We start from the raw sequence: 11,572 nt of genomic DNA, 5'->3' as shown, positions 1-11,572 counted from the left end.
TAACACGGTTTAAACACGGATTAAAACAGGGTTTTGCCCACTTTTTTGACAAGGGTAATAGGTACTTGTTTATTTAACATAATATAATTTGAATCCGAAAAAACGTAACCCGCTCAATAAGCGAAATCCCTCGCAATTAGTATCGTGTAGCTGCATTATCGCTACACAGGGACCAATCAATCGAGATTATCAAATCTCGCGCACCGGCTTTTTTCGCGTGCTGTATCGTGTTATCGCAAGGTTGTGCATCCCTTTGTTTGTATAGGTCCCTGGTCGGATTAAACAGAAAATTAAAGTGGGTGAAAAATAGGGTAAAATACTAGCTTGAAACTAATTTTATCTCAGCAAATTCTCAATTTAAAACATGTTATTTTGGGATTATGCTACAAAATCGTAACCGTGATATACAGGAGCAGTGCTTCCGTTAGCTTTTAAAAGTTGGAAGTCCTGACTTCCAAGCCCAAAATTTTGGACGTCCCAGACATACATTTTGAAGTCCCACTTTTATTTCAGAAGTTTAATAGGTACACGTTCTAACTCTATCCATTACCGGATAATCCAATATCATTACGATTGCTATTTTCAAAACCAAAGTATGGCCAATATTAACGTCTGCAAATGTCCAACATTTTACACAAGTACATATACAAATTGAATAGTGGGATGGGGAAACTCCCATTGAACATGGGTTAATCATGCGACGCGATTTGATAGCATAGAGCACTGGTCATATTTAGTAATTATGACAATCAACGACTGAATTTAAAATGTTACATGTACGAATTTCAGAGTAAAAAACGCATCTTTCTTCAAATTTTACCGAGTACACTTGATTCCGAATTGCGATATAACTTGTCAGGTCATTCATGCATGTATACCAATATGTATGCATAGTTTGGCAATCTCAAAACACGTTATTTAACTACTTATTGCATTATGTGTTATGGCTGTTGATATAACAAAATACATTATTCAATTTTAGTATTTTCAAATGGGTATAATTTAAACGTGTTATCCAAAATCATTTCCAGATTTTATTATTCACGGAAAGTTAAGAAAATTCTACCTACAAATAAACATTCTCGTGTATTGCGTGTACAGATAAAAATCGTGCAAAAATTAGACGTCATGTACAACATCATGTCATTCTTCCTAGGGGAAAGCGTGGACTTAAATATTGGATTGCTGAATAAAAACGTTGTAGCGCAGAGGTAGCAAATATTATTGTATTCAGCTTCACGTGGGGTCGGTGTGTATTCCGCTGCCTGAGCGTTGATTGGCTGATGCGCTTAAACCAAGAAGAATTTGATTGACAGCTGGAAAAATCAATATTGGCCACTCGCTGGGAAATTCAATGATAACAGTAGCTCTTCGGCGGAGTTAACGGACTGAATGACCTGATTTACTGTTGACATTTGTAATTGTTGTGTATCAGATAATAGCGTACATGCAGATTATCAGACGTACAAGGGACTTCCACCATTTGTATAATGGACGTACGACTGCCATTTTCAGGCGTTATTTACGCCCGGACGTCCACTAACGGAAGCGTTGTACTGGAGTCAATTTTCAACTATAAATCAGCGATTTTGTTTTGTTTTTTCATTTTCTGAGGGGAAAAAAACAGTTCTGAGGGGAAAAAAAAATACTTTTCAGGTGGGGGAATGCCGCCGAAATTCGGCGGCAGATTTGATAGATTGAGGGCCCTGCAACTTTAATATCCTTTTTATGCATTTACGAAAAATCTGGCCATACCAATATGTCCGCATATCAGTACGGCGTGATTTGTTGGTCTCTTACATAACTGCGCTTTTCGTTAATTTAAATTATTGAAAAGTTTTAGACTGGGTTTCCGTATTATTTTCTATTTTGTCATGTGATTTCAGATAACTCGTAAACCCGCCAAAAACAATATGTCTGCGCACAAGGGAAGGCCGGCTTAACCGAAAGCAGTTAAAAAACACTTTTGTCATATAATGGCTACATACACTCTTCTAACTATCCTGACATTCAATCTATGAACCCAGAAAAAGACATTGTCGCTCGGATATTAAACGATTTGATTGCATCTGTGGCTAAAAACATTAGAAAACACGATGGGAAACAGATCCAAACCAAAAATGTGGAAGATTGGAAAACCAAATATGATTGGCTTGTCACCCAGAAAATAGAAGATGTTTTACAGATAAATTTTGAAATATGCCGCAGTGCTGCTAAACATTGTAAATTTTTAAAAGCACAGTGTGGGCCTATGTTTAAATTTGTGATCCGAAAACAATTGTCAAGTTTTATTGTTCAAGAAAGCATGCACAAATTAGACCCATGTACAAAATGACGTCATTCATTCTCATGGAAAGCATGGGCTTTAATAGTACCTCTAAATTAAAAGCAAGTAGTTTACACTGTATCTAACGCGCAAAGATTGTTGAGATAGGTCAGTATAGACTTGTGACATGTACAGTTAAAATTGTATACACCTTCATGTGTGCACTGGTGCGTTTTGGCAGTTCAAAGCAATTTCAAGAGAGAGTGTTAACACCCAAAATTTTATGATAAGATAACCAAAAGTTATCCGCTGGATAAGAGTTATCCAGATTTATACAATTGGCTACTGATGTTTGGCAAGAGGAGTTATTATTTATCACAGTACACTGTTGTTACAGTGATGTACAATGAAACCAAACAATCTGGTCAAAACTGGATTATGAATGTCGGATTAAACAGAAAATTAAAGTGGGTGAAAAAAGGGTAAAATACTAGCTTGTACCTGATTTTATCTCCGCAAATTCTCAGATTAAAACACGTTATTTGGGGATTATACTCGTCACATTTTTGGGAGCCATTACTATAGGCATAGCCGATTTATGATATATTGCAGGGCCCTCAATCCATTTTAGGGGAAGCGGGTCGCTACCCATAGCAGAGGGAATTTTCACGGCGTTTCCCTTTTGGGGGGATTTTTTACTTACTCTCTAATTATAACATTTGTACACAATGTACATGTTTGCACTATATTCATTGCTTTGTTCATAATTTAGTATGTTTGACAAGATTAAATTAAAATAGAATTGAGATATAATAATCATGAGACACATCTTTTTTTGGGGGGGGGGAATTTTTCCCCCAAAAAGGGGAAAAAAGTATACTTTTCAGGGGGGGAATGCGACCGAATTTCGGCCGTGGATTTGACAGATCAGCGATTTTCCTTGTCCAATTGGGAAAAGTACCTGACTGGTCCAATTGGGAAAAATTGAGTCGTGAAAACCTCAAAATTGGGAAAAATCGAGTCGTGAAATCCTGTAACTGGGAAAATCACGTCGTGAAGTTTGGGTCTTATTGAATACATCATACAGTTCAAACTCAATTGAACATACCCATTAAAATAATCATTTGCAGGCATGCCTTAATGACCATTACTTAAAGTAATAAAGTTGATATAAATAACAAAATATTATATAGAAGACACAAAATCAGTTACTAGTTGTTTTAATCTCTTATAAAGCAATGTCTCTCTCTTTCATTTTTTTGAAAATTTCAACAATCTTTGATGTTTGATCATCACTCAGTTGCTGGCATCCCTCTCTGCACAGCAGAATTAGAGCTGTCAATGTGTCCTGTGATAGACGGTTCCAATTGGTCGTGCAAAGATTGTTCATTAGACTGAACAACCTTTCCACAGAGGCAGTGCTGGAGGGCATTTCAAACTACGATAAGGTTTCAAACCGACGTCAAACAGTACGCTGGCTGCCTGACAAAAGAACCGCAAACAGTAACGACTCTATTGATTGAACGCGCTGAATAATAAAACCCGATATTAATCGAGCGCGTGGTTACACACAACTATACGATTTTTGATTGTTCGCTCGCCAAAAGTTGGGTTTTGTTACGAAACTTTCGATCGTTTTGAGAAAAATTTGGACGCCGATTGGGATTTTTTCAGATGCCGATTTGGAATTTGGGAATTTTCGCTCGATTGGGAAAGTACCGTTTACCGGTACTTTATAAAGAAGGAGGAAAATCGCTGCAGATTGACGGTCCTGTATTGGACAACGCAATATAACGGACAGTTATATATTGGAGTCAATTTTCAACTATAAATCAGCTTTTTTTTCTAATTCTCTGAAGGGGAAAAAAATCAGTTTTTGGGGAAAAAAATATAGTTTTCAGGTGGGGGACTGCCGCCCAATTCGGTGGCAGATTTGATAGATTGAGGGCCCTGTAACCTGACAATTTATATCACACGCTGACAGACTGCTTGCAAATGGACACAGAACTAGCTTGTTTTAGGAACAAAAAGGACATAATGGTGGACTTTTAAATAAGATTACTGTTATATAGATTGAGTAAAAGTCCACCTTTCTGTCCTATATAGACAGTCGCATATATAGAAATATATGTTTATAACTGTTAAACATAGTTTGTTTGTTTTTTCGTTATAAAAATTCCCCCATTTACCAAAAATTCCCCCTCCTAAGGGCTGCGGACCCCTTCCCCCAAAGTAGTGTGAGGGCGCTGGCGGCGGATCAAGTGCAAAGATATACACCTAAATGTACATTTGAGTAGTGTCGAAACCTAGATTTACGCTACTTTTATAGTTATTATTTTCACGTTTTAATAACCGGATATGATTTTGATATGATGCTTTATACACTATTTATTTAATATCATGTCCTCAAATATATTCGACACGTAATGCGCTTTAACACACTATTGTTGAATTAATTATGCACAACTGTAAATGTATCGTTCGATTCTCAAATGAGCATTATTCAATTTTTAATCCAAAACACGCTTCCTAATTTTAATGCAAATGCGACATTAACAATTAAATTCTAGCTTCAAATAAACGTCTCAATAAAAAGCGCGCGAAAATTATGCAGACATGTAGAACGTCGCATGGAAAGTGTGGGTGTATTTTGTGTTGTATAAAAAAAAGAACATCACGTCAGGCAATTTACGCGTGTTCAGTGGAAAAAACGCCCCGAATGGACGTTATTTCATTTCATCTTTAAAAAGAAACAAATGCCAAAATGTATTTGATACTTAAGAAAATTGGGGAAAGTTTGTGTTTCTTAAAATTCTTGTGCACTTTTATCGGACATATTTACCAGAATTTGATTTAAAACTGGAATATACGGGATTATCGGGTAGTGAGAAGCAACGGGCAAAATAGTAAGTATGCAATTATAGATACAATAAATTAATTATGATTTTAAATGTAATTATAATTGTTCTTTTAAAATTTATTGACAAACTTATCATTTTAAAAAGATTTTTATTTTATGATGTGCATCGACTCGATGTCATATGGCGGATCGCGGCTTGCCTCTGCATGTCTCAGCGGACAGATGCAAAGCATCACGGCGAAATGGGAAGTGCCGCCGCATACTGACGCGGCTTCAACTGACGATTCGGCATCGACTCGACGCGCCTTGACTCCGCAGATCGCGAAATATGTTTGTTCCGCGTTGGCTGTACTGTATAATACGATATCCACACATTTTTGCAGCATCGTCAAAAGAAAATAACACACATGCGTCATCACTATAAGAGTACATTCTAGCAAAGGGAGAATCAAAATTGACGTCACAATCATAAGCATTTTGGTTCCCTTTAATCCCATCAATTTGTAAGCAAGCAGGGCAAAAACAAAGGTCATTGTGAACTTACTGTGAACTGTCAACAAATTTAATTAAATTATTAACTTGCACTCAATGGAATAAATAAAGTGAAGCTCTCAGAAGTATATTATTTGATTAGGATGAATTAAAGGTCATTATTTGTTAGTGAAATTTATGAATATTGATGTTAAATAGTATATTATTATCATATTATTACAATATTGTTTAAAAACCTCATTTTTGTCTAGTCATCAATGATTCTTTTTTTGCGAGAAATGATCAGTCCAGTCAGCAAATGCTGCATGATTATAGGACCGCCTGGCCGGAAATAAATTAAAATTTTAGAAAGGACTGATTATGGGTATTTGTTAACGTTAGTTGTTTTACAAAAAAATTCAGATGCACATGTTATGACTATGAAAACATGTTTAATAGCCTGTGTTTTCATACAAATTTATACATGTAACTTCATCAATTGTTTAGCCGCACAAAGTGCTTAATTGATTTTTGATTAATTAGCTAACTTGTCAATTTATCAATCGCTGACTTGATTAATGACAAAATTTAGGCAAAAAAATGTACATGAATAAAGCACATCAACAACTTTAAGGCTACCATAATACCTGTGACGGTCTCAAGACTTTGCTTCTTCGCAGTTGGTGACTTTGTTACTGCCCATGGGTTAGTCTTGGGAAGAGGAGCCTCAACATAGTTAACATTGTCAAATTTCTTAACTATTTCTTCTTTCTTCTCCTCTGCATCTTTCTTTTCACGTTTATCAGAGTCTTTTCTTTCTAAATCCTTTTTCTCAGTCCTTTTTGACTTATCATCTTTGATTCTCTCTTCTCTATAGTCCTTTTCACGTTTCTCTTTTTTGCTTTTCACCTCAGTGAATTCTTCATCACCTATAAGTTCCTTTCTTTCTTCATCACCAGATGCTTTAAGTGTTGCTTCCACAGGAGGATGTGACTCTTGTGGAACTGATGTTTGTTGTGGAACTGATGTTTGTTTCTCAAGTGAACGTTTAGTCCATACATTCTCAACTGGTTGAGAATTCATGCTTGCTGTTTCACATGAAGTGGAACCAGAATGAAAAGTTTCAGTTTCAGTTTTTGAAACTGCAGTTACTGCTGCAGACATATTGTTACACTGTCAAACCTCCCTTTTTGAGAAATGAGGTTATAAAATATTCTGATTGTAACTTCTCAACCTTCACAAAATAATTGTGTCAACATATCAGAGGCCGTGCGAAATATTGTTACTCTTAAGCTAATAAGTCAATTCAAGATGACTAATTACTCGCAAAAGGATAGTGAAACATTGGAAATCATGGTAGAATGGTTGCCATCGTGAAGTTTTAATTTAAACTTGCGCAATCATTGAACAAAAACTTGCAGATGGCCACGTTGCTTGGCAAATTTTACTCTTCAAAGTCTTCAAACTTACAATAATAACTGTAGTTTTCTATTAAATCAACATAATCAAAAGGATAGATTATGGTGCACTTGTTTGGTACTGTCAATTACATAGAAGAAGTATAATTAACCACAAAACACTTCGTCAACAAATCTTTCAAGGCACATGTCGCCATTACTGACCAAAATCACTTACAGCGCATGCGTACATTTCTCTTCCCACTACGGTCAAACCGGGAACCAATTCTAGGTCAATACGTCCCCAATCAAGATCGTTGCGACTAAAAAAAATACGTACGTATGTATGTATGTATGTATGCATTATAGTCATATCATGCATGCATTATAGTCATAAAATGATAATATATGGAGAAACCTTACATATATATTTATATATTATGTAAAGAACAGGGCTGCTATTTTTATTACCAATTACTGATTATTATAAAGGGGAAAAACAGTATTGGGGAAACAAGTATAAAAAGATCAAGGAGAATATCCAATACGGAGCGTAGAACATGTGAACCAATATAAGGTTTATTTAATTTAAGGTAAATTTTAAAAGATTTGAAATAATTATTGAAATCAATTAATAAATTATGTCGTGCTCCAGGAGGGAGGAGGGGGTGTGGGTGTTAGAAAGTGTGACAGTTTTTGACAGTAAGGAGGGGGTCAGGCCATGCGTGACATCACCTGAGCACAACATTCTCATGGTAAGCTTTTGTGATCGCTTTTTGTCCATCGTGCGTCGTCTGTCCTGCGCAGTGCAGCGTCTACATTTACCTTGTTAACAATCTAGAGGCCACATTTATTCTCCAATATTAACGAATTTTCGTCAGAGCATGTATCCAAAGGATATCTTGGACATGTTCGAAAATAGTTCCGGTTGGTTGAAAAACTTGGCTGCTGGGGACGTGGCAGTTATCATTAAATGACATTAGTAAAATCTTGTTAACACTCTATAAGTCACATTTGTTGTCTAATCGTCATGAAATATACACAATTTACTTCATTACACAATGGTCAGAATATTTGAAATCTTGACTGAGATTGAAACTGGACCACGTAAGCTTAAAAACTAGGTCACTAGTTAAAAAAAATAAAAACATGTTAAAACTCTAGAAGTAACTTTTTTGGTCCAATCTTCATGAATCAGCTCCCACGTTTCATAATAGTCAAGTTCCTTTGTGTCTCAGATTAGCACCTTAGCGTTCATAACCCTCTTTTTTTATTTAATTTCTAATTAACTATTTATTTTTTAGAAAAAAGTAATAGCGTTAAAAATAGTTTTCAAAAAATGAAACATTTGAATATGTTTAAAGACAAAATAGCATGAAGTGCGTATCTCATGACTGTGTTGTTCGCGATTCCTCTTGCTTGGTGCGCTAGTATGCTGTTGTGTAAAAAGATTTTTACCAATTGTTAATTAAAAAGCAGCAGATAAATGATGTGTATTATATAAATGTAAAGTCTATTTTTGCAATTTGTGTTTTCAAATTAAATCTAGATCGAGTTACTGCTTCAATATATAACTGTGTCAACTTTTGACAAGCAACTTACCTACCATTAAAGTCATTTTAATAATTTGAAAGTTCTTTTTAGTGGAAAAAATATATTTTAATGCAGATTTTATTTTCGTCGATGAGTGTTTTAAATTAAATTTTGATTCGGTGTTTTTTTAATGTTTGAAAGTTTGTCATAGTTTAGAGGGGTTCTATATTTGTGACAGTTAGTGACATGGGGAGGGGGTAAAATGATTTTAAAAAAATAGCGTGATATACTTGATGAACGGCCCCTAAATGTTATGATTAATATGTTTTATGTTCAATAATTTCAGAAAATCTTAAGCTTTTAATGGAATATTGTCTAACCTGATTAGATGCTTCTTTATATTGTTGTACTGTATGACATTTTCCGCACAAATTCGTTGCTATTGTGATGTCCCTTTTACCTTGGACTTAATTAGTTCTTTATTTGCAAAATTGCGTTAACAGTGACTTAAATTCGTCGAACCTGTACTGAACAAAATGCATGGAGTTACAAATGCTTTCGAGTTTCGATCGTTAAACAGCATTGATCAATTCAGTTGGAATAAACATTAAAGTTTCCACAGACGGTGTGTTCATCGCCACGGCTGAATAGGTGTTGAAAAGGTGCAAAACGAAATTGTGATTGCCACGAAAAATGCAAGCACATGGCCTAACAAGGGGCCTTTTCACAGATTTTTGCATGTTTTGAAGTTTGTCATTAAATGCTTTATATTGATAATTGTAAACATTGGAAATAAAAAGTTCCAGTGAAAAATCGAGAATAAAAAAAAAGTAACCCACAACTGGGTTCGAACCACTGACCCCTGGAGTAAAAGTATAAACCACTTAGACCACTCGGCCATTCGCGCTCACGAAATATAAATGGTATTTTAATTTTATACTTTATATAAGCAATCCTCGTAGCGTCACACTTTATAACGACAACAACAGAACTCTGCAAATTATTCAATCGTTTCGGGTTGCAACGCTTTATACGTTTCAGGTTTTATAATCGTCAAAATATGCATATATTGGCTATTTTAGAGCATAGTAAATGTTCAGTATTACTGTTTCCTCACAAATATCATAACTAACACGAAAATTCGCGAATCTGAAACAACTTTTTCAAATATTGTAAATTTACCAAAACGTGAAAAGGCCCCTTTAAGTATTTAAGATAAAAGACAATACATCCTTACATAATCATGCAATCACGAAACCTTCACAATATGCTATAAGAATTTTGGGATAATTATTCTGGTAAAGTTTGGCATGCGAAATTGCGTTTTTGTAAGTGTGTTTGTATTTTGAAGTTAATGACGTCCTTCCACAAATGATATCTGCATTACCGGTATATAAAGACACGGAGTGTGACCCAGAACTTTTACCATTACAACTTGTATCTCGTAAATTTGGAAGAATAAGTAGTTTCCGGCTAATTCATTTTTTAATAAAATATATTTCCAGCTTGGGCTCCGGGGGGATGGGCGTTTGATGGAACCCGAAATACAAGGGGAAAACCCAACCTGTCCGGTACGGTGACCATTAAACAAAACTTACATGCCTCCGGAACTCTGAGTCGCATAATTTTATGAGAGAACTGCGTGCAACAACCACTTCGCAAACCAGACAACCCTTTAGGAGGAGTTGAACAAAGAAGCCTTATATGTAATTTTGAAAGAAGAAAATGTTAATAAATCCTTAAAAATAACGCCCTCGCGAAACCTTTCCTATTTGCGATGTAGCAATTGCATCTTATTATTCAGTACACGTTTTTTTAATGAAAATCGCAACACAAATTTAAAAGGAGTTACGCATAGAAGCTTGTGTAAGAACTTTGAAACAAAGGGCAATATCTCCTTAAAAATGTCGAAACCTTGGATATACAAATGTATGCGCTGTAGCACAAAAAATATTCAGTAAAAGTTTCACGAACATTGCATGCAAAATGTAGTAGAAATTGTGCACAGAGGAGGGTTACGGACGGAAGCACGTACGCACCCGCTCATTTACGGACAAAATGAAGCTGATCATTTGCACACCCATAAGCCTTTCGGCGGGTCGTGATTAAAACATAAGACCTCCGATGAAATTGAGCGGAAACAAATAAAAAAAAAAACCATTTATTATAACATCGTTTTGTAAGCAACGACCAACATTTATATTTGTTTCCTTAAATTATTTTGAAGGAGTTCAATACATACTAATCATGAAAGTAGGAGGTGTATATTTGGATTTATAGCTGCAACTTCCATCTTATCAGTTTTTTACTTTTGCAAATTAACGGCATCCATGTTGGTCTTGTACGTTGATGTGGAGAGTGGGACAGACTGATAGTTACTGTTTTCATTTAGTTGTTTTTTTATATTTGAATTAGCAATTTTGAAGAATCCCATGTACAGTTTGTACAATCTTAGAGTAGAGGATCGTACATGTTTACATAATTGATGCAGTGTCATACATAAATACGTGATAGAAAATGTTCCGATTGATCAAATCAGAGATGTATAATAATCTATTATACATGCCTGATCAAATACAAATGGCTGCAATGCATCGTTTCTTTTCTTCACCTTTCAGTGTAGTAACAGGATAAAAGGGGCATAATCTCCAATGATTCTTTATCGTATTATTGAGTAAGTGCCCCTGAATTTAAACGCATATATTGGGAATTTGTTAATATATTTATTACAAGTGTGTTCTGTTATTTTCAAAGAAAATAAAGTTTGGTTCAATGCAAAGTAATCCCACAAAAGCAAATGTGTTTTTCTTTCAAACAGACCGATTTCATTCGTATTCGCGAAGTTGCGTTTTTAAAGATTCCGACGCTGTGTAAAAACATGTAAAAATTCGTAATGTAGAGACTAAATCTACATGTTCAACCAATCTTATACTATCATTTTTTATTTCGCTAAAGTAAGTTATATTTATGCTCTAAAGTGCTTAAGGCGTTAATACTAATGACAATAAAAATCCCTGCGGTTTACTGAACAGTTTTCAGTAGGAC

General features: G+C 35.2%; 1 protein-coding gene across 3 annotated transcripts in view; it reads right to left on the bottom strand.

Annotated features, from left to right (window-relative positions):
- The window catches only part of LOC127857685 (la-related protein 1B-like), an 85,661-nt gene extending 78,432 nt beyond the window's left edge, over positions 1-7,229 (bottom strand). For all 3 annotated transcript variants that reach the window (XM_052394300.1, XM_052394302.1, XM_052394301.1), the window contains exon 1: positions 6,245-7,229. In XM_052394300.1, coding sequence (XP_052250260.1) covers positions 6,245-6,761 — 517 coding nt within the window. In that variant the 5' untranslated portion in view covers positions 6,762-7,229. The remainder of the gene's footprint in view (positions 1-6,244) is intronic.
- Between the last annotated feature and the right edge of the window lie 4,343 nt (positions 7,230-11,572).

The sequence above is a fragment of the Dreissena polymorpha genome, chromosome 14, assembly GCF_020536995.1.
Source record: "Dreissena polymorpha isolate Duluth1 chromosome 14, UMN_Dpol_1.0, whole genome shotgun sequence".
Lineage (NCBI taxonomy): Eukaryota > Metazoa > Mollusca > Bivalvia > Myida > Dreissenidae > Dreissena > Dreissena polymorpha.
Note: the sequence above shows the minus strand (reverse complement) of the source record. Positions and strands in the feature narration are given on the sequence as shown.